Raw genomic sequence first — 24,193 nt, forward strand, 5'->3', positions numbered from 1 at the left:
CCTGCTAAAGGCTTTATTAACGGCCCTGCTGACTTGCAGACACATGTTTCAGATTGTGTTAGCTATATATGATCTTTCGCAAAATGTGCCCGTGTGCACTCACAAAACTGCTCCGTTTAAAGAAGAGATAAAAATAATAAATACCATTTTAATAAACACTTAAACAGAACCTACTTGTGTCTCTTAAAACTTCCATAACCACCTAAGAAAACACTGGCCCGAGGTAGTGATCAACTTCATAATAGTCAGCACTGTTCTTGAATATGTGTATGCAAATAAGGTAATTGCTTGTTTTTTGCGCCAGACATACAAATGTCACTGAGGGCCTAGTTTGGTACTATGCTGGTTCTTTGCCTGTCAGGCTGGAGTTGCTGAGCTCCCATTAGCTCAGGTAGACTGTTTCAGTGGGTGTGTCCATCATGGTCTTCACCTCTTTGCTTGTATTCTCACTCCTCCCATTCTTTGACTGGACTTTGGGAGCTCAGCCCAGTGTTCCGCTGTGGGTCTTTACCCTTTTCCATCAGTTGATAGGGGAAGGTTCTATGATGACATTTAAGATAGTTGTCAATCTGACTACAGGGCAAAGCCAGATGGGGCACCCTCTCCACTATTGCTTAGAGTCTTAGCTGGGGTCATCCTTGTGGATTCCTGGGAATTTCCCTAGTGCCAGGTTTCTTGCTAGCCCCATAATGGCTCCTTCTATCAAGACATCTCTCTCTTTTTTTTAATACTTCTTGTCATTGATCTTCTGTTTCTCAGAAGGAAAATACCAAATGAGCAGGTGTTCTCTAGGTCTCTTCTTGTTTTTCTTGGGAGCAGTGAATAAGATGGAGATGAATGGTTTAAGAAAAATGTTATGAGCTCTAAGCACTTCTGTGGAGCTCCACTTTGTGAGTTAAACAGCCTTTGCTCAGTCATATCTCCATTGTTTAAGGGCCCACTAAATAACGATAATTTGATTACACAGTTACACATCCCAAGTACTCAGGGGAGGCCTGTCAACCGTTTATGTTTTAGTCTGGCTTCTGTCATTCCAAGCAGGGATAACTGTAAAGAAACATACTGCTCACAGTTGTGCAGGTTAGAAGTGCAGTGCCAAGTGCTGGCATCTGGCAAAAGTGTTCATGCTGCCACTCCATATGATGAAAGGTGTCATGTGGCAAGGGATCACATGAAAGTCAGAGAGGTGTGAGTAACTGACCTGCTGCCAAAAATACTGAAGAGTCTCCACTACCCCCTTAATAAAGCACAGCTTAAAACAGTGGCTATTAAATTCCCCCATGAGTTAAAGAGGCTAAGCTGAGCCTAGGGCTGCAGGTCTTTAGTGGTCATGTACTTAGCTAGAACCATCTTAACCTGGAGCTCCTCACACCTCGTTCGTTCCTGTTGCTCTTTGCCCTCCCTTCAGCTTTAATCCTCTGCCACGCAGCATTTTGTTACGCACTGTAATGGGTAGCAGACAGCAGGGGTAATCAAAATAACCACAAAACTCAATTGAACCTGCTTCCTGGATTAAATATTTTTGAGTAATTGTTAAGAGGTAATAAGGTTGACTGTTTTATAATTTCAACTCCATCTACTTCCCCGGTCATGGTTTTAGGAGGATGCTATTGAACCAGCAATGATGCCAGATCCCGCAGAGAATGGAAACACAGTAATGTAATCAGCCGTGAGCAATGGAGAGATAACTGAAGGGAGAGTGCCGAGCTCACTAAGCGGGGCTTCACGGAAGAAATTATCACTCATGATAATGCTCTGAAAGCATGAGTCCCAGCTTCAGTGGCTCCTAGCCAACAATCCACTGAAACTCCTGAACTTTCAATTATTAAGAACATTTAGTCCTAGCTAGGGAAGATAAATCACTTCCTTTGGGTTCAATAGTTTACCCGCCTCAAATTAGTTTACTTAGTTTAACAAGTTCATCAATCAGCAACTATAAATTTGGAGAAGCGTAGCAGTTACTGTACATTTTCTGCTTATAGGTTCTCTAAGGGAATGGAATGTGTCCACACGGATTTATCTTTGGCCTTGTTGGTATTGTTTTCCATTTCACCTAGCAGCAAACCTTGAACTTGGCTACCCTGGAGAAAGTGAGAATGTTTAGTGCTTTAAATGAGAGCCCGTTCTCTTGCTAAGACTCTCCTTTGTCCACAGTGAGACCTTAGTTGATCCAAACACTGCAACATGGTTTTTACAATAGAAGCCTGGCTTCTGAAGACAAACCTGGTAGTTCTAAACACAGCTTTAGTGGAAGCCACATACAGCACAGAGAAGGAGGAAGATATAGTGAAAGAGATCTGATCAGGAAAAGAAAATAAGCAGAAGCCTTAGGGTTAAAAAAGAGGAGGGGGAGGAAAGTCAAACCAACTTGGGTTTCTCCCCTTTTCGGTAGTGGTGCAAACACACAGGGAAAGACATTAAGGTGACTCCAGATACCTTACAGGAAAAGTAAGATGGCATGTGGCTGTGGTTGTCTTCGGAAGGAGAAGAGAGGAGAGCAGCATGCTGACGTGCAGACATGAGCTAGATACTGAAGGGCGGTAGGGCAGACATTAGGCCCATGGAAGCCATGCTGCCGATACCAGTTCTTTGAGATTCGTGTGAGAATGTCATTAGTTCTCATGAATCTCAAGGATGAATGTCAAGTGTCCTATCAGTTCCCAGACTTGATAAAGGGTGAGGTCCCCGACTGCAGAGCAAGATTCTAAAAGAAGATTGACAGCCTAAGCTTGGACTGGTACAGTTAAGTGTGGCTGAGATTCAAGACCAATGTTATCCTCTGGTTACAGAGGTGGCTTATGGGACTGAGGATTAAGCTCCAACCTCACTAAGGGACCATACATTACATAACAGAAAAAGGCTGGCGAGGCACAGAAACTTCTGCTGTAGCCCAGCAGGAGCCATCAGAGACCACCTTGGGACCCGGCACCATTTTCTGTACCATAGCAAAGCAGAGAAGTTTCTTCTGTGCACGGATCTTTTTGAGGATTGAAAAACAGTGCAGACAGAAAAATTAGGGACTTTTAATTGAATAAACACAAGAATTGCCTGTTACTTGCAAACCTAAAGAGCCTTTCTGTGGGTGGTTGTTTGTTTTTATTGTTTTCCTTTGTGGTTAACAGGAATCAATAAAGGGGAATTCTTAAGTCAATAATAAGTACTGAAACATCAATACTATTTATGCATCTGACTTACAAGTGCAAATAATCCATTATTTTTATAGGGATTTAGCCCTGGCTAGGGATCAGAGGCAAAGCACTTGCTAGCATGCAGAAGGCCTTCCATTCCATACCCAGTTCTGCAAAGAAAAACCAATCAAACAAATAACTGTAGCATCATCAAATGAGCTCAAATGAAAAAAAATCAACAAATGAGATTACCTTCATTTTAGCGAGACAGCATGATACCTAACACACACACACAATGTAGAAATAACATGAAATCTGTTATTTACTTTTATTTTATATTAACAAACAGTTAACTAATCACATCCTCTGTGAAGTTTTAGAATAGTCTTAGAAGTTATTTAATAATTGTAAGTACAGACACCTTTGAGACTTCACATTTTAGAACATGAAGAGAATATGAAAGCAACTTTTATTTGATAGTTTTTATTGTGATGTAAATCTAAACAAGATTTAAAACCTATTTGTATTTGATAATTATTAATCGTAGTAGTAGTACATCCAGGTTAGACTGATAATTTCACCAATCTTTAATAACAGGAGAGAATCACTGTCCTGTAAATTTATAATCGTGATTTAAGCATACATTTATAGTAGAGTTTAGAGTTTGGGGGCATATTAAATATTTTTGTACTTTACAAAAATTATTAAGAAGCCTGTGAAATAGAAATGAGGATATCTAGATAATAGAAAGTCCTTAAATCTATATTAAATATTCTCTCTTGTAAGAATCATTTGGCTCCTTACATTTTTGTACAAAATATCAATTTAGTTAGCTATCACTTTTACATCAAACAAAAAGTATTACCCATTTATCACCAATGACATGAAATGTAACTACTTTAAAACATGAAGTCACGGATTAGATTGACATTGACTCTGTACAACCAACTGAATTAACCATATTATAACATTAAAATTATCTTACAGACATTATGGACTGGCATTAAGATCCAGGACACTTTCATGTAAATTAAATGAATACATACATCATTAGTACAGATGTATTTTAGACAATCTTAATATTTCTCCTTCCCTTAGTAAACAAGGAATCAGGACATGTGAAGGCAGTGTATAAGGGCTCTCAAGTCTGCTTTGATCCCATTATTAAGAAATCCGTATAGGATTGGATTAAGACAGCAGGACATCATGCCTAGCAAGTGACAAATGCAGTATACCAATTTGAAATGTCTGTTGGAGATGAGGTTATCATTGAAATCAGTCACCACATGGAAAAGGTGGAGTGGCATCCAGCTCACAGCAAACACTAGTATCAGTACGGTCAGTCTGTAGAAAACACTTCGAGATCTCTTCTTTATTCTCGTGATGGAGCGCTTGACTCTCATCTCACGAGCATCTGAGTTTTCTTCAGGTTTCACGTCGAAGCAGGTTGGGACTCCTGGGATAACCTTACTGGATGAAGAGAGCTGACTTCTGACCGAGCCCAGGTTTTCCGGAACTGTTGGGTGGTGCTCCAGGGAGGGTCCTGCCGGAGCGGGTAAGACACATGCTGTCTTCTTGCTGTACCTTCTTCGGTGCTTTCTGATGAATGAGTAATTCCACTTTTGACTGCTGGGGGGTTTTGTCTGGTTCCCACTTTTTTTGGAAGGATGAAGAGTTAAGTTGATCATCTCATTTTCTTCCAGTCTGTTTTCTTTGTGAGACAATCCACAGCTTATACTCCTGCAGACACTAGTATGACTTACCGTTAAACAAACTAAAGGCAGAATATACTGAACTAACAATAAAGAGATTGTGAAAGCAATTCTGTACGAATCAGAAGGCCATGACTCAACACACAGATACTTGCTGCTCAGTAAGGCTGAGCCAAAGGTTTCCTTAAGTTCCACAAGACTGTGAAACACGGGGAGGGGAGAACAGATAGCAAAGCCCAGGGTCCAGACAGTAGCTATCAGAAAGTAGCCATGGTTTGCTGTTAAATTGTTAGATATGGGATGTTTTATCATATGGTACCTAACAATGGCAATTGATATTAAAATCAGAGTCGAAACGAGGACGGACACACACTGAAGGAAAGGCATAATGTGGCACATGGCTTTGCCGAACATCCACTGATCCAACAAGACAGAGGTCAGTGTGAAAGGGGAGCAGAACAGCACTACCAGGATATCGGAGAAGGCCAGGTTGCCTATGAGAAAGTTCACGGTAGTCTTCTGATTGCGCTTTTTCATAACGGCCATTAAAATAAGTAGGTTTCCCATAAAGCCAAGAAGACTTACAAATGTATAGAGACCAATCAGAAAGTATTGTAAATCGTCTACGCTGCCCCTGTAGTCATCCCAGACAGGAAAGGCAGCATTCCGGGCAGCCGCGGTATTGTTCTCTGTACCCCTGTAGTCATCCCAGACCGGGGAGGCGGCTTTCTGAGCAGCCACAGTACTATTCTCCGCGACAACCGTCTTGTTAGGATGCTCTTCGAGTTCAAAATCCATACTGCAGTCCTGCTTGGAATAAGACCATGTCCGTTAGCAGCTTGAAGTAAAGTCACACACTACTCTAACTTCAAGTCCTCGGAACAAAGCTAAATGCTATAGCTTTCCCCCATTCCCTCACAGAACTCTAAGACCATAAAGGACGCTTGATTTGGTTGTACATTTGGTACAAAGTCAGCAATAATAATTACAGAAAGCTTCAATCTATCACCAGTTTTACACACTGTTATCTTCTGCTCAAGTCATAGAGTTTGTTGTTCAAATTTATTTCAGAAATAACATAAGAAGAAATAAAAAAGAAAAATGCAGAAAAAAATTTTAAGATATGTATTGTATAGTAGCCTAATACTATTATTCTCTGGTCAAGATGTCAAAAGTATGATATTAGCCTATAATCCTACCTTTCAAAATTATTTTCTATCTATGGAGATCAAACCAAAAGCTTGCATCTATGTTACTGTCTCTAAGTGTCAGGGAATATTGTAGAAGAAGGGGCAGAAAGAGTAAGTGGGAGAGTGGTATGGCGTGCTGATGGATGTCAGAGCATGTCACGGTTGTTGCTCTCTTGAGCTTTTAGCAGCTATGATTACCTGCGCAAGCAATGACTTTCTGTCCAAGAAGGGGCCTGACCATACCCTGCTGAAGACGGAAGAGAGGTTTCTGGAACCCCAACCCTACCTCGGGATTTCTAAGCAGTTAATGATTGATGGCAGAGAGGTAGCCGTTGGAAAGTGTCTCTTCCCCTATAAGCAAATCTCCTCTCATGGCTTAGAAAACTCACTGGGATACATACATATCCACGCAGGTGTACACACACATACACACATCACAGAAAACTGGAGTGGAGGTAGCTGAGGAAAAGGAAGAGGGGAGAGAGAAGGAGCTGGGAGTAACATGATAAAAACGTATTATGTAGCTGTGTGAAAATGTGATGATGAATCTCCTTGTTATGATTAATTACTATACGCTAATAAGAATATTTTTAGGTCACCTTTCCTAAAGTGTCCCCTTTCTGTGAAGTTGGATGTGATCTCCTTAGAATGTCCATTCAGTGAGATTACATCTCTTGGACACTGGTGTTGTAGTCTGCATCACGTGGCCATCATAATGCCTCCAGTTTACTGCATTTGCTCCCAAGCCATGGGAAATACAAGCTGCTCCTTACTCTTCGTGGCACCTACCACATCACATGCCACAATGGCTTTATCACTGGCTGTCAAACTTATGTGTGGATAAAAACATCTCAGAGAAAAAAAAATCTAGTGATCAAACTGTGGTCTAGTTTGTGCAGTGCTCAAATTTAAACTCCCTACACATGCAGCCTCATCCCAAACCTAGGTGTATGCAATATTCATTCATCAAAGGCTCGAAAAGCTGACCGAATAACTCAGGATTAGTTCTCAGTCTCATGGACTTGAACCGTGGGTTGACCAGCAGTTCTGTTGGAAAACAGATTGCCTGTTTGCTTTTTAATCTAAAAATTACTCATAAATGTCATTTCAAGAAAGATCCCATGAGTTAATCTTGTTTCCAGGAAGAATAATATTTTAATTTTAGACATAGAAGTGAAACTAATGAGACCTCTTATGATTTTTGCATCAAATGAAACAGTGACAGTAATACTGTATTACATACCCCTTCATCTCCGTAGATTAGAGATTTGGATACTGCTCAGTGTAGGGATAAGTAGCCTCTAATACATTAGCACAAGGAAAAAAAATTTTCTCTCTCTCTCTCTCTCTCTCTCTCTCTCTCTCTCTCTCTCTCTCTCTTTCTCTCTCTCTCTAACTGAGAACTTTTTTGAAATAGGTTTTCACTATGTTGCCCAGGCTAGTCTTGAGCATCCCATTTTCCTGTTTCAGCTCCTGAAGTCCTGGGAGTATAGACATGGTAACATACTTTCTGTTTTCAAACAATAATTTCCTAGTGAAAACTCATACAATCACTAATTAACTGGTAAATATATAGTGCTATAGAATGAAAGAATGATAGATAGATAGATAGATAGATAGATAGATAGATAGATAGATAATACATCATACATATATGCATGGGTAGATAGATACATAGGTAGATAGATACACAGATGCATAGATAGATGATACATTCATAGATGATTGGCAGATAATAGATAGGTGATTGATAGACGATTGATAGGTAGATAAATAGATGTTAGTATACACTCATACACATAGTTAAGAAAGACTTTTATTATATACCAACATACATTTACTTACTTACTTCTGCAGTAGTAAATGAAAATTACTAAAATAGTAGGAGTAAGCAATGTTCTCTTCAATTTCTGATGGACCTATGGCTCCTGATTCAATACATTTCCAAACTAGGATGCTTCTAGTCACAGATAACATTTTAAACCAAGACTAACTTGCTTTCACTCACAGTCATATTCTCATAGCTATTACTGTTTAAGAAAAGTTGGATGCCCTGTGCACTACCACCGACTCCACGCTGCTGGAACAACTTTCTGAAACTAACCACACCCCTCCAAAGAAAATTAAACCAGAAGCTCCAGACTGTGTGCATTTGTCTTAGACCCTAACCATCAGTTTCCATGGGTTCTGACTCGAGGGAAAGAGGATAGCTGGCACAACAGTGACTCACACGGTCCCCTGAATCATCCTACTCACCATATGACCAGACAATAGCTTTCCAGCCACCGCTGTAGGGAAGTCAGTGCGCTTCTAATGAAAGCGGCCTTGACTGGAGCTTCAACCCCATTTCCTGAGTTCTGGTGACCCACCGCTGGGTCCTTTGTGGCTTGTTCATGATCCTATTTATACTTGGGATGTGCACGGGCTGTTTGTAACAATACTCCTCTGCCTGCCTGTACTTTTGACTCACTTTTTTGAATCAACCCTTTTCTCTTAAACGTGTGGTAGGTCAGTAGTCACTAATTGGATTTTTCTTCTATGACCAAAGAAGCAAGGATAAGGGACAAATGGGACACAGACATCTACAATAGCTTTGTGCTTTCTTGCTATATAACATTCAGAATAAAATTGCTGTCAATTTCTTAGAGAATAAAGAAATGTAGCTGTTTTTTTCTGCAACAAAAAATATGATTTTGAAGGCCTGAGGCTCCAGTCCTTTTGCAGAAGGCTTGTCTGTCTAGCATGTGTGAGGCACAAGGTTCAGGATCCAGCACAAGCGGATACTTACATAGGCCTATACACGCATAGAGTTTGGGGTCAAAAGTCATATTATTGCTAAAACATGACATCCCATCTTTTGATTAGGTTAAGTCAGAAACGGGGAGGTTATTCATTATTTTACCAATAGTGAGAAGTATAATAAGGCATATCAGCTCTATTGGATACTAAGTAAATATTTGTTACTAATCATTTTAGACAGGTAGCTTAATGTTCCTAGATTTACAATAACAGAAATGAATGGCTCTGTGAATTCTCAGGATACAGTATGCCTATGTGTTTGTATGTCTACGTGTGTATGTATATATACACCCACTGAAATCGGGAGTTTTAAATAGTCTGAAATGAGATACCTATATAGACAATAACCATAGTTTAGCCCTTCAACTACTCAAATGCAGTATCTTCATTGATAATGACACATGGTCAACAAGAAACTAAAATTGCTCAAAATGTTACAATTCTTTTTAGTAAAGTGAAGATGTATACCAGATTACACAGCTTGACTAAAACATGCTTGCTTTGAATATGTGGAAATTCTGTGCATTTACCAAATAACAACAAAAAAAAACTACTCATTTCATGACAGATCAAAAAAAAAAATACCAGATGAAGGATTTACTGGACACTGGGGAAAATGGACAGCCACATTTCTTTCCTAAATTATTCTTTTATTTTAAGTAGATACCAAAGACTATTTTAAGATGGAGGCCACTTTAGTGGATGTTACTCCTTGTCATTAAACAAGCCTTGACTGAATACCAGATACGGTCAGCACACTGTTCCGAGTACACTGTGCTGAGAAGGGGGCCTCACCATCCACCGTCACACAACGGCACTTCCACACACGTGACAGCAGGTACTCTGAACAGGAGTACCTTCTGCAAATCTTCACTTCCCTGAATGACTTCTCACAGCCAAATTATAGAGGCCGCAACATGGGTGGGAGGACACATTAATTGGTTTCTTTAAAACTGCCTCCTTGCACTTAGAGGACAGTTTAACCACTAGGCATTGGCTGGAAAGTCATCCGTTTTACAGCTGAAAATGCGAAGCCGGGGAGCTACTTTGAAACAAAATGAATAGATAAATAACAAATCAAAGATCTTGCTTACACTCACCCCTGTACTTTCTCCTGTTTTTTTGTTGTTGTTTTGTTTATTTTTTTTAAAAAAAAGCAAGTGAGTCACAGAAATCTCAGTCTACGTAACAATCCTCTGCTTTTCATCAGTGCAATAATCAACTCCTTACAGCATGGCTTTATGCAGATAAATATTTTATAGATGATGAAAGCAACGTCATAAGAGAGCCTTAATCCATCTTAGATGATGCTGGAAGTCATGAAGACAGGATGCTTTAACAACTGCATGAAGAAATATTATTGCAGAAAGAATTATTGCGATTCAGACCACATGAGTTCTTCATTTCTACTCTGTTCTTTTTCTCACCATCCCAATTTCCCTCCTGAAATGCTCAAGTTCAGTTTCCTGAGTAACACAATGGAGGAGGGGTGGGGGGTGTTCGTTAAACTGTGGCAACTTTACAGAAGTCATATCTGTGAGTATTCATTGCAATTTTCTCATAAACTGATCTGTATGTGACACAACTAATGTCAGAATGAACATTAAGGGTGCTGAGAAAGTAGATAAGTAAGTTCTTAAAAGTAGCAAGAGGAGAAACCACAGTGAGCCAAAGGATAGAGAGAGACGGATCCATACATGTAAGCAAGGTTTCTCTGCTACAGTACTCCCCTGCTTAATAAAAATGTGTATCATTCTCGCAAAAGGTATCAACCATGCAGAAATATGAAATATATGTAGATCCCCTCTAGTGATAAACTATCAACTGCCTGTTTGCTGTGGTCTTGCAGAGATGGCACGATTCTATGTCTCCACGTATACTCGTGGTGTGTTGTTTTGCAAGGCAAAATCCTGCAAAAATTGGCCCTGGACAAATAAACATAGTCCTGTTGAATTAACAAACATGCAGGTACCCACGACTGTTCTACCCATTCTAGACTCTTAAGAACACAGTCTCTTTCTCCTTGAGCCATCTGAAACTTGAAATGCATTCAGTCTCAGGCTGTTGTCACAGATTACAGGACACCCCCACCCCCAATTCTAACAAGATGTTCCATCTAACAAGATGTTCTTTGAATCGCTAAAGTACAGGTCTGTAAACGCAGGAATAAGCATTCCCTTTTCTGGAATTCAGGTGTGTGGATGGCTATTTCCTGCTGGTCACCTTGCAAACCTAAGTGCACAGCAGTCTCCCAGTGTGTGGCCAGCTGTGGGACAAGGAGGCATCTGATCACCCAAGGAGCTGGTAGGGTCTTGAGCACCGCCAGAGCTCGGCTAGGGCTGGTAGCCGGCCTGGGCACCTCGTTTGCTGTGGTTCCCCCCACCTCAGACGCCCACCAGGCTGCACCCCAGGCACCCACCCAGCCGGGGACCGCGCTTCGTCCATCCCTCCTCCCCATCCTCGGGACCCTTTTGAGAGTATCGGATAGGATCTAGCAGGAGCCTGCTCCACCGCGAGTTTGGCACAGGAGGAACCTGCCAAACAAGGAAAGGTTCAGCTGCGACCATACCCCTTGCTCTCCCTTCCCGCCTGACAACTGCGGTTTCTCCACCTCCATCCCGTTTCCCAATCGCGCTACCTCCGGGTCCGCACCCCACCCTCTTGGAAACCGCAAGATGCTCCAGGACCCAGGACAGGGATGCGGAATTCCGGTAGAGGCAGGCGAGGCCTGGAGTGGGTACCTCGGGATGCCCCAGCCGCCGTGGTTGCCTGGACTCCGGGGTACGCGGCTGAGTGCGGTCGCTTCTGCTCGCGGCGGCGGCGGCGGCAGGAGCAGGACCTGGAGGCGGCCGTGAGAAGGAGGGGCCCCGAGCCGTCAGGGTTTTAGAAGCGCCTCGAGAACACGTGACTGTCCCCAAACCCGGGAGACCCGGCTCAAGATCGCTTGCTCCCGGGCCACCATAGCCCGGCTTAGGGACATCCCAATCGGAGGCCCCAGGGATCAGTTCTTGGGTTCGGGATGTGTCCTGGCACCCTGTGCTCTGGTTCCAGGAGTTAACTTAGGGGTCCCACAGATGTTTACCTGTCCTGTTCTCGGCTGTGTGAGAATGGGCTTTTTTTTTCTGAGACCTTCTGTTTGTGTGTGGGGTGGGGGAGGGGGAAAGGGGAAAGCAATGCAAATTCCAAACAGAACATCTCTTTCTTGCCTCTCTCACGTGGAGAAGTCTAGGTGGGAAGTTGACTTAAACCTGGGGGAAGCACGCTGTGACGCGCCATGCAAGACAGACAATGGGACCAACTTCAACTCCAAGGGTAGTGTGCTTGAGAGCAAGAAACATGGACCTGGGGAACCTGGGGAATGAGGGTGAAGTGGAAAGGAAGGGTGTGTGTGTGTGTGTGTGTGTGTGTGTGTGTGTGTGTAACTGTTGTCTTAAAAAACGTAAAGATAACATAAAAAAAAAACAACCAGAAACAGACAAACCCTGTCAGACCCTTTGTATCACAGCTTGATTTCCACTTTTAAGCCTGTCAAGATCTGCATCATTTTAGCAAGATTGCCTCAGTATTTGGCCAATTATCAGTTAGCAAACACTGTAGGCTTCTTTCTCTGTGACGGCAGCACGGTAGAGCTGCATGTCTCAGGATGTAGCCTGTCCTAACAGTGTATTTCCCTCTCTATCATGATGACAATCTGTGGCATTGCCTGCTACAGGCAGGACTGTAGGACTGAAGGCATTGTGTCAACTGAAGATGACTTTTATCCCTTGGGAACAATGCAGCACGTTATCTAACCCATGGGGCTGCAAGTGCTAGCTGTTCCCTCGGAGATCAGGAGACCTTGGCCTGTTTCTGCTAATCTAACATTCAGTACTTCAGGGAACTGTGGCGCATGCCATTCCACTAGGCCAAGTGATCCAAGAACTTCAAAAGAATATGAACTGATTCTTCTGAGCTCCAGTTCAAAAACACTATATTCATCCCAGTAGCTGAACACAGCAGGTCCCTAGCAGGGTCCTGTGATCTTGCAGTGAGGGAAGATGTTAAGAAGAATGTCTTTTTGGAAACAAGGGCTTAGCAAACAAGGACTTGGTCTTAGGCTGTCTTAACACCAGCTAGTATGTAGTTACATACTATGTGTTGGCAGATAGGCCTATTCCCCCGTCCCTTGCACAGCCACACACACACACCCTCCAGCAGTGGTTTTCAAACAGCTTCTTAGTGGCATCCTTGATGGATGTCTTCCAAAAAGGCAGGTTGCGTTACATGCTCCTGTATTGAATTATCTCGGTTCAAGAAATAAGCAGGCCAGCTAAAAGACAAAATCATTATATTTTATTTATTATTAGGAGCAAACTCACAAAACAGGAATGAGTAGTCCAAGATCAGCTGTGCTGCAAGGGAACCACACAGAGAAAACGCACCTGGGCTGCATGTTTTTTTTTCCCTGATCCCAGAAAACTACACCCTAACTTGGTCTCACCTCTTGAAGATAATTGGTTGACAAAGATTCCCTATCACCTCCCCCATTTGTCTAAATAAGAGCTATCCAAACCCAATACAAAACTATATACAATAGGAACAGGTATCAAGTATAAAATTACAACCAACATAAACAATATTAAGCAAGGAACACATGATAAATGTTTTAATAAACATTGTATTCTGAAGAGTCTTGTATTGGAAATTGACTCGGCTAAATCATAAGAGGAAGCTAACTAAGACTATCTAATCTTCAACCCTATAGAAGACCTGAGAAAGAAAATAATATTACTTGAGTAGGCAGGAAGTGTAATCAAGCAGTTTCCAAAGCAAGCAGTATATGACGGAAACAACTTGGCTACCTGAGTAATCACCCAAAGTCTCATTTGCTATGTTGAAGCAACCAATTTTGGCTAAGGCCTAGTGTTATTTTCAGACAGACTATTTTCAGAAGCAGAAAAGACTTTCAGAACCATCTTGCCCTGTCTTGGCAAGGTTTGGCAGTCCTTCTCCTTGTGTCCTGCCTATCCAGTCCAGATACCATGTACTTTGTCAGTGGTTGAGGCATGGGCAGTTCCTTGCCCAGAGGCCAATTGTGCCAAGAAGAAAACAAACTCCTAGTGGAGTGTCTTTGGTGTTCGATACTCTCTTGGGAATAGATTGGTGCTGTCAGAAGCAATCATGTCTCATGTCAACAGAATCCTAAGTTATTTAAATACCATGGTCTACAGATTCTTGAAGTGGTTGAAGATTACCTATCTAGGCAGAATACAATCTCTAAAGAACTTAAATAATCTGACTATATGTTAAACAAACATGAATAACTATTGACCTATAATATTTAATACCTATATAACTTAAGGACTAAGACTTCATATCCGAATATTAAATAATCTGTAAACAAATGTGTAGCAAATGAGGACAATGACCTCAAAATGTAAACAGTGTATAAGTATCTTGATCAGAGGTAAGAATAAAATATAATACAATATGCAAATATATCCTAAAAGTTGTATCTATATACAAAATGTCTTAAACAAGGGGAGAAACATGTGTGTATACAATCTGACAAATAACTTTGCATAGGTGTACAAACATTGTAAACAGAAATAACAAATATAATTTGAACTTGTATCAATATACAAAAAAACTATACCAATGTAAATTATCCATAAATAATAGCTCATAAGTATTTACTCTATTACCCACTATTATTATTAGTGTGAATAAGTTCACAGTACATTATCTATTATCCCATTCAATAATATTTATATTCACCTGGGATAATGACTATCCCATGATAATATAATAAATACAAAATTTTTTCCTTTTTCATACATTTGTTTTTCTTTTTGATAATATTAGCATATCGAAAATTAAGACTCGTGTGGCATTGACATGACTCTGAACTTACCTGCTTTTCTTCCCAGGATGTCCATAAACGTGCAAGCCTAATAAGAAAAAAGGGTCAGTGGTAACCTGCTTGCTGCTCAAACATGACAACCCAAGGTTGGATCCTCAGCAGGCGTATTAAAGCTGAGCATGCCATATGCACACATAATAAGACAAGGATCCTGCGGGCTCACTGGCCAGTCAGCATAGCTGAAACAGTGGACTCCAGGTTCAATGACAGACCCTGTCTCAAAGACTAAGGTGGACAGTGACAGAGGAAGACAGCTGAAGTCAACCTCTGGCCTGTACACATACATGTACAAGCAAACAGGCACATGAAAACACCTTACACAACACACACACACACACACACACACACAGAGTCAATAACACTTTATATAAAACACCTTTTGGTATAAAATATTAAGGATATATGAAAGGAGCAAATGATTAACAATTCCTCGTTTGGAAGACTATATAGAATTGAAAATTTCAGACATATGCTGTATAAAAAGGCCAGCATAAATATAGGTGGGCTCTTACCTCCAGTCCCCAAAAGAACTGGAGACTAATCATCATTACATTTGTAATACATAATAGAGCAAATTTGTTTCCATTGCATGGATTCCCTTTCTGGCAGAGGAAGCACCGCTTCTGGGGACAGAAACAATAAGGACCACCTCTACTGTAGGCATTATTATAAAATGCTCACCTGGGAAATTAAGTTGGATTTTATGCATGTTACAAGATGAAGCTGGCTAATTCCCAGTTCCCCAGGATTCACTATCATCAGCTCTAAAGGAATGTGGATCTGAAAGGGCGAGAGGCGTGCATCACTGGGGAGTCCTAAAACAAATTAGGGAACAAGTGTGCCTAGGGTACCATTGTGCTGAGGAACACGTCTGCGGGTCTGCGGCTTCTCTGAGGTTAGGTTGTCAATCCAGTTTAATAATTGCTTCATTTGTGGAGGATGGCTTCTAGAATGCTTTGACATGCTCTCAGCTGAGGCGTGGTTCTGATACATTAGCTGCAGGAGTTGTGGCGTACGTACCTGGGAAAATAGCGTTTTACTTGGTGAGTAGTGTTTCCTCTAAAATGTCACTATATTGATTAAGCATTTCTATGGTAAATTGTGGTACATTTAAGTCCTGAATATTTAAAAGATGTGGGAAGGGTAATGTCTCTGTTTGGGGAAACTTTTGACAATGCTTTTCTTTGCATTGGCATCTGTGGAACAGTAATAGTTAGCATATAACTTAGCATCTGGGGTTTAAAATGAAACAATAGCATACTGTTGTGAAACACTGCAGTTATATTTATGAAAAGTGTTTTGAAAATATTAACCTACAATAGTTTCTTCACAGTCATTTTTGTCAAACAACTCAGTGACAATCTTTTTTTTCGTTTTTTTTAATTTATTTATTTATTAAGGATTTCTGCCTCCTCCCCGCCACCGCCTCCCATTTCCCTCCCCCTCCCCCGATCAAGTCCCTCTCCCTCATCTGCTTGAAGAGCAATCAGTGACAATCTTGAGTGCCTAAAGAGGCTACCACAATATTTAATTGACACCTACTAAGTACTGTTCTTAAGCAACTCATTAAAGCTATTAAATACATATCTTTGATGACTTCGAGAGATATTTTACAATTGATTTTTATAAGTTAATTTTCCACATTTAAAATGCATATTTATGTGATATACATACATATGTATAGCTAGATAATCATACACCATATGTATTTGCAGATAGACACTTAGAATACCTGACTTGTAGCCATGTTTTATAGCAAGTTAATTGTGTGACTTCAGACAAGCAACTTGATCTTTTAGTGTTTATTTTCTTGTCTGTAACGGAAAAGTGTTTCAACTTGCAGTTCTGGAGCCCCCTGTAAGCACTAAATAGTTGATGATTTCACCCCATTAACAAGCAAACATTATAGACATGTTTAGAAATACATGCTGTCCTTTGTAGCTTCATACTGCAGGAATACTCTTTCCCCCATGTTTTAGAAAAAAGAAAGACAGAAAGGTACAGGATACGATATTTATAAAATCTCTTATCCTTTCTGTTGCTGAAAATTTCCAGGTATATTTTATTCTTTTTCTCAAGAAAGTATGGGTGTCTTACATGTCAACAAATCATCTCTTGTATTATTATGTTATTTAAAAATTTTGTGGTAATGTATATCTATATATGGTGCAGAGATTCCTTAGGAGACATAATATTGTATCGCGTGACTCCACATACAGACTACCGTTCTTCCCTTTGCAAGCCTCCCACTCTCAGTTAGCATCCTCTAAAACTGACTCTTCCTACATAAGTTTTTCCATTTGCTAGCTAAATTTTCAATGGTTACTATTTTAAATCTAGTTTGGAGTCTAAATATGGCGTTACTATATTTAAGTGGAATGAAAGGGTAACTATTTATTTATTTGGGGTTTTTGTTTCATTTTGTTTGTTGGTTTGTTTTGAATTCTCTTTAAAAAGAATGTTTGGAGAAGCGCTCAAAGTGTTAGCCTGGAAGTAAAAGTTAGCATGGTTGAATCACGTACTCATCCAAAATGTAGGCTATGACACTGCATTCTTACTCACAATTCTTAGTGTTTAGCTTTTTAAAGTAGGTCATACAGTGAGCAGAAAAAAAAAAAAAAACTGTGAGACATTTTACCCAGAAGACATTGTAAGCATTTTCAAAGGCAGTAGCATCCGTTATTCAAGCTTATACATATTGGGAAAAACAGAATCAACACACTTTCTATATTGGGGTACCTGTCAGATATTAATCTACACGCTAAGCTCAAAGAGACATGGACAAAAATGACTATCTCAGAGACATCTTAGTGTACTTGTAGATCCATGCAGACAATTACTGGCAAACAATGTAAGTCCTGCACTGGAAGAAACTCTAGTGTGCTCTAAGAATGTAACTATGAATGCAAAGTCAGCTTTGAGAAGAGGTTAAGCAGGAATGAGTTGGAGCTTCTACTGAAGCTCAGGGGTTATAAGGACAGAGAGGATGGGCAAGTAAGATGTGGGCCAATACAGTGAGGGGGAGAGTGTCCCATCCAGAAAGGTATGAATGGCTCAAGATGACTCCAGTCTCTGTGTGGGGGTGCATATCATGAAAATGAATATGGTTGAAAAGGCTATTTGTACTTTTCTTGAAATATCTAGATTGAGAGCAATTGGAAATTTAAGTTGGAGGGATGCTACTGAACACCTTGGGGGAAAATGGAGCCAGAAATCTCTAGCAGAGTGATACACAGCCCTAGCAGAGTGATTCACAGCCATGGAGGCCAGGGGAAAAAAAAACCTAAAACTAAGGGAGAGATTTCAAGGAGAAAAACAATATACGAATCTAGAATCAATTGGATTTGAGAGTGTGTGCGGATAGTGCTTCGGTTCTGATAATGATCCAGGAAACTGGATAGAGATTTGACGGTTTGAGCACACAAGGACATAAGTGATGGCAAAGAGTATGGACGGTGTATTGAAACTGAAATGGAAGCTTGGGACATGTAGTGCGATTTCAGAGTCAATCAAGGAGGAAACAGGACTAAGGAGGGTCCAAGCTTTATCTAAGTAGTTCTTGGGAGGGATGCAGGTCTCAGCAAGAGACCTTACAGAGACATCTGTACTTCCACTCAGAAGAAAGAGAGGACAAAAGGATTCTTGGAGAAGGAGAGATAGAGAAATGCTGCAGGACTAGGTGGCCTTGCCTCACAGCAGGGTGGCCCGGTTCTCAGAGAGGTTAAAAGAGCATCAGTGTTTAGGTGTACTTTGTTAGTCAGGATATTTAATCTAGGGCATGGAAGTAGGTAGGCTGCAAATAGCTAAAATGATCTTATTTAGACTATGTTTAAAGCAATTATATATTTATTTGAGTTGATGCTATCTTGGATCTACTAAAAGCTTCTGACAAGATGGAAAATTATTCTCTAAGTAGCTCCCTGAATAAGTTTTTGAGAACTTTAGTAAAGAGCATCCTATTTCAGATCAAGAGCAAATTACCAAATTGATTTTTAACATTGTGATGGTTAATTTCTATTGTCAACTTAATAGAATCAAGAAGCACCGCTAGCGAGGCACACCCTTGAGTGTGCCTGTGAGGGTATTTCCAGAGAGAATTCACAGAGTAAAAAAAGCCCATTCTGATGGGTCTGGGATTCCAGACCGGAAAAGGGAATAAGACCCAGCCTTCAGAGCTCTGCCATTCCCCTTTCTCTGCTCTCTGAGGGGGACTACTAACCAAGCCACTTCCTCCACCATGCTTTCTCTGCTCTCAAGGACTGTAATTCTCTGAACTATGATCCACAATGAACATTTTCTTCTGTAAGTGACTTTTGTGAGCTATGAGAAACACTACTAATATAGACATGTTAGCTTTAATTTTCAGCTTGACACAGACTAGAATCACCAGAGAAGGAAGTTTCAGGGGAGGGAAAGATCAAGTTGACCTGTGGTCATACCTGCAGGGCATTGTCTTGTCAACTGATGCAGGAGAGCCCAGCCTTGTGTGAGCAACATCATTCCCTGGGGACCTGGTCCTGAACTCTTTAGAAAAGCCAGCATAAAGTTGTCGATCTAGCTAGGAAGCAGCACCCTCAATGGTTTCTGCTTCAAGTTCCAGCTCGAGTGCCTCCTCTTCCTTCCCCCAATGCTTTGCTAAGAAGTTTAACTTCCTTCCCCTAAGTTGCCTGTTTATCACAGCGACAGAGAAGAAACTACAACAGATACCATCTTCACAGAAGAGAGTCTTAGTCGCTTGCCTTAGTACATGAATTCTTATGTTTTTATCTAAGCTCAAGTTAATTGCAGCTTCTGCCAGTCAATTTTCTCAAAAAAAATAAATAAATAAAATGATGGTATGAGCTATTTGACTATACTAATGAGTTTGGTCAAACTGTCTATTTAACTGCATCTACTATGTGAACTAAAAAATTATAATACTTTTCAGAAATTTTTCAATTCCTAAAAATCCTAATCTTCCCCCCTTCAAGACAGGGTTTCTCTGTATTGCCCCAGCTGTTCTTGAACTCTCTCTGTAGACCAGGATGACCTCGAACTCACAGATCTAACTGACTCTGACTGCTGAGTGCTGGGATTGAAAGCACGCGACACAATGCCTGGCTCAATCTTAATACTCTTAAGTTTCATTTCTGATGCAGGTGCTCTCCCCTATATTTTCCTAGCTACAATACTATTTAACAGCATAACACTGCACTGGTGCAGGAGAATTGTCTGTATTCTGTCAATCATGTTTTGAATAAATGCTGACTGACCAGGCAGGAAGTATAGCTGGGTCAACCAGACAAGAAGTAGAGGTGGGGCAATGAGAACAGAATTCTGGGAAGGAGGAAGCCCATTCCCCCCAGTCCTCCCCAGACCACCAAAGAAGTAGAATGTGATTGTCCTGCCCCACTGAAAAAGGTACTGAGCCACATGGCTAACATAGATCAGAATAATGGGTTTAATATAAGTGATAAGAGCTAATAAGAAGCCTGAGCTAATGGGCCAATCAGTTTTACAACTTATGGAGATATTTTGTGATTTTCTCTGGGGCTTGCTGGCTGTGGGGTACAGGGCAGGACAGAAATTCCACCAAGCAGCCCCTCATGCTACACTGCACCTTGCATTCTTGGGCCCCATAGTTCAGATCTATGCACTCTGTTGATACCAGAAAGGAAAACTTCAGATACAATCAATTCATACAATATGAACTCATTAACCCGCTCATTTCATTGGAAGTTCTATCCCAATGCACAGAATTTCTCATCAATATCATCCATCTGTGCCTTATTTTCACATAGAGTATTAGTTCCTGTCAAGATTTGTCTGAATGACCAATGTGGAAAACTCACCCTTGTCAGGACCTCACACCACTTTCAGGACTTCTCCTGAACGTTTGGATGACAGTGGTATTCCCCTGCATCCAGAAGTGTGATTATTATTATGTATTTGCAGAGCTAAGGATCACATAGACTAGGTAAGCTTACCACTGAGCCACAGCCCAGTCCTGTATCATGAAATTTTAAAACTGGGCTAGGCTATTAAAATGTGTTTTATAAGTGATAAAACTAATATTTACTTAGATTTGATGAGTAAAGTTTATCTTCCAGTGTATATGACAGAGAGACACTGTTGGCCAAGAGAATATTAGAATAGGTCATTATCTTAGCCAAGAGTATTATATCAGTCTATTACAAAATTTTAGAAGGAAATAAACAGAATTATCTCTCCCTGGCAAAGATGGTGTTTTTATCTATCAATTCCAATTAGGAAAGGAGACAACTGATTGTTGGTTTGGGAATAGGAAAAGAGGTCTGGAGAAGTGGCTGTTGTTGGTAGTGCTTCCCTAGCGTGTGCAGAGCCTTGATTTCAAGTTCGGGGCCACACGAACCAGGTATGACACAGCATAGACTTGTAATAACAGTGCTCAAGATGCAGAGGCAGGGGAATCAGAAATTCAAGAATGTCCTTGGTTAAATGTTGAGTCTGAAGTCACTATGGGCCACCCAGACCCTGTCTCAAAATAGAAAAGAAGAAGGAATCATCTTAAAATTTAGCCCATCTCTTCAGAGAAATTTAAATTGTTTTGCCTATTGTAATTCTCTCATAATTTTACATTAAAGGAGGCTGGCAATCTCTCTGGCTTGTGAATTGGAGATGATCTTCAGTGAAAGGTGTTTCTCAAGTTATATAAACAGGCTGATGGGCATTTCCAAACTTTGTACCACAAAATTTGTCATAAAAAAAAATCTCTTGAGCCCAGTAATCTTTCAAAGGTTTCTTTGTGAGGTCACTGTCTCAGGAACTCAGTTTTATATGTGTCCTGTATGGGACTCTTCATAGAAGCCGAGGTAATAAAACAATAAACTGCAATGGCCATATCAGTACAGACCTTTTAGAGACGCTTCATTAATATTCTTGGAAAACACATAAGTGCCCAAATCCAAATTATAGTCTCAAATCCGAAACAGTTCCTAGCATAAATGATAACGCATGAAAACATATTCTTGGTAAAGAACAGAGCCATTTCACGTGTTGCTTTCACGGCAGTGTAAGTCTAGCTGGAGTGATGATGAAAACTGTAGGAAAACGCCCAAGAACAGTGTGACTTACAGAAACAGAGCAGGCAGGAGGATATCAGTCCTGTACTTCAAAGGAATTGTAATTCCTCAGTTTTTCCTAGTTCCATCCTTGGTGTGACCACTTGTGTGAAATTTCACTGTTAAATCACTGAAGTAGTTAAATCACATGTGTGCCTACTGTTCTATAAACATTGTACATTTAAAATAATCTGACAATAACCCTCTTCCAGCCACATAAAAATACATCCAGTGAAAAATGTTTTAGATAATTTCTCCACAAAATCCCCAGAAATTGTGCACGAACAAACATATTTGTATTAATAATTAATCTCTATTCAAGATAGCCCTCAAAAAAAGGAAATCATTTTTTAACAGGGTAAGTTTCATGTGATTTCATGTTATGGGATTTTATTGTGTTGTTGTTTTATTTTAATGCCAAACAATAGTGGTTATTTCGAAATGAAATAGCTACATTATAGGCAACCCCTATTAACTGGGAAGACTTTACTTTTTAATAGTTTGAATTGAAATACGTTCTATTTCCTAGATAAATCATGCATTTGTGTCTATGCGTTTGTGGGTGCATTACTCAGCCTTGATTTTTCAAAGTGAACTAAATATGAGATCGGTGTGTCCAAGCAATTAGCCTGAACCACCCAACACCACATCCTCCAAGCACACCCACAATGTTCCTTATCAGATAAATCACCAGGGAAATTGCATTGACTCTTCTGACCACCAGGAAAATGCTGGCTTCATCCAGTTCCGGGCTCTGCTCCCCCCTTCCCTAAAAAGGCAACTAGTCATGAGGAACAAAACTGACTCAAATGCATTTTCTTAGTGAGGGAGAAAAAAAAGACTATCAAACGGAGATCCGCTACTTTTGTTTTTTCAAGGTCTTCTTTTTGTTCTCTCAGACTGGAGAAAATAACCTCTAGGTACCGGTGTACAGAATTTGAGTGTCACAAAGCCCAGCAAACCCATTAGCCCAGGCTTTGTGGTGAAGAGCATCTCTCTCCCTTCCCGTAAATGACCTCTTCCTCTATCCTCACTCGGGCGTAAGCTTGGACTCTGAGAGAAGGACTTCGCCACAAGATGGCACTGACCTGCAGACAAAGGAAATCGCAGTGGCACTGACTTTTTAAACAGGCTTGTGAAAGCGCCTTCCTCGAGTCAAGGACCAGAGGGGTGAGAGCTCGGTGCATACGGGTCTGGCAGCGTGGCGGCTTATGTTTAACTGCTTTTCTTTCCAGAACTCCTAGGCAACGCACCTCCGAGGTGTGCATCGGAGGTGCGGTGTTGGGAGGAGGCAGTGGGGAAAACCTTGGGTGATCCTCGTGGGGTGCCATCACATGATCCAGGATGAGGTGGAGTTCGGCTTGAAGGGGGCGTCTCTTCCTAGCTTCCTCAATCTTTACGGTTTGAGCAGGAGAAATACCAACGGAGCTTTCCTCGCTCCGGTGACACTTCCCGCTTCTACACGGGCGAACAGACGGATCTCCACAAGGTAAGTTTCAAGTCGGTGTTTTAAGGGACTTTTGAGAAATCTCTTATTTATGGGGTGAGGTATCAGAGGAAGAATACGGGTGTCTGCCCGGGTTCTGAGAACTGAGCGGGTGGTGGAGTCAGTCTTTCGCTTTGGCTTCCAGTGGGAGCAGGTGGCAGGATGTTCTAGATTGTGGGACAGGTCTGGAACATTATGGATGTGAGACCTCAGAGGGAGAGGGTACCACTTCTAGAGTTCGCGCATCCCGGTGTCCTGCGGTTGGGGGCTGCCCCCCCCCCTCCATCCCATTCCTTTAGAACGCCCGGGAATTGCCCGGGTTGGTCTTCCCTGCACCCGAGTAGTCTTCCTCATTTTTCTGTAGCAGCCTGGAGCCTCTGCCCTGATGGAGATCCAGGAGTTTTCCTAGGTAACCTGATGGGATGCACTGGGCAGGGGTGGGGGTGCCAGCCTTCTGAATCCCGGAGCATTTGTCCCTCTTTCCACCACGTGGGGAAAGGTGGGCTGCCCCGGGCACTAGACCCCAGAGTGGGAGTGCCCCTGCCCCAATCCCCTGTGCCTCTGTGCCTGCCTTTTCAGGATGTCGTTCCCCTTGCAAGACTGGAACCTTGTCTTCCTATTTCGGAGTTTTAACCACCCAACTCCTTTTAGGAAGGTAATCATGCTGGGTACAGGTTAGGATGGACTAGAAACAGATAGCAGGATATCCTGCTGCTCCCCAGGTAGGTTGAAGAGATGCTAACGTTTGAAAGACCCACGTTGGGCAAATGAGAGAGACAGACTGACCTCTTATTTTCTATTCTGATAGTCACTTATTTGGGTAGAAGTACCCTGATATCTCTCTCTCTCTCTCTCTCTCTCTCTCTCTCTCTCTCTCTCTCTCTCTCTCTCTCTCTC

The 24,193-nt window shown here is 41.3% G+C and overlaps 2 protein-coding genes across 5 annotated transcripts in view; one reads left to right on the forward strand and one right to left on the reverse strand.

Moving 5' to 3' along the window:
- Positions 1-3,596: 3,596 nt before the first annotated feature.
- Npy5r (neuropeptide Y receptor Y5) lies at positions 3,597-11,660 on the reverse strand. 4 transcript variants are annotated; one of them, XM_026789570.1, is made up of 2 exons: positions 11,571-11,660; positions 3,597-5,647 (listed from the first exon to the last, which is right to left on the reverse strand). In XM_026789570.1, the coding sequence occupies exon 2, from the start codon at positions 5,636-5,638 to the stop codon at positions 4,238-4,240; it is 1,401 nt and encodes a 466-aa protein (XP_026645371.1). In that variant the 5' UTR covers positions 5,639-5,647; positions 11,571-11,660; the 3' UTR covers positions 3,597-4,237. The 4 variants fall into 4 exon arrangements, with proteins under 4 accessions (XP_026645371.1, XP_026645373.1, XP_026645372.1 ...); XM_026789572.1 differs by having other exon boundaries at positions 3,597-5,650; XM_026789571.1 differs by having other exon boundaries at positions 11,487-11,660.
- An 11,408-nt stretch (positions 11,661-23,068) lies between these two features.
- The window catches only part of Npy1r (neuropeptide Y receptor Y1), a 9,356-nt gene continuing 8,231 nt past the window's right edge, over positions 23,069-24,193 (forward strand). Inside the window, exon 1 of the mRNA XM_005367757.3 lies at positions 23,069-23,299. The gene's annotated coding sequence lies outside the window, so the exon portion shown is untranslated. The remainder of the gene's footprint in view (positions 23,300-24,193) is intronic.

The sequence above is a fragment of the Microtus ochrogaster genome, unplaced genomic scaffold (assembly GCF_000317375.1).
Source record: "Microtus ochrogaster isolate Prairie Vole_2 unplaced genomic scaffold, MicOch1.0 UNK23, whole genome shotgun sequence".
NCBI classification, from domain to species: domain Eukaryota; kingdom Metazoa; phylum Chordata; class Mammalia; order Rodentia; family Cricetidae; genus Microtus; species Microtus ochrogaster.

What these genes read in the sequence shown, in the direction of transcription:
- Npy5r (XM_026789570.1), bottom strand. Translation starts at nt 5,638, where the DNA reads ATGGATTTTGAACTCGAAGAGCATCCTAACAAGACGGTTGTCGCGGAG.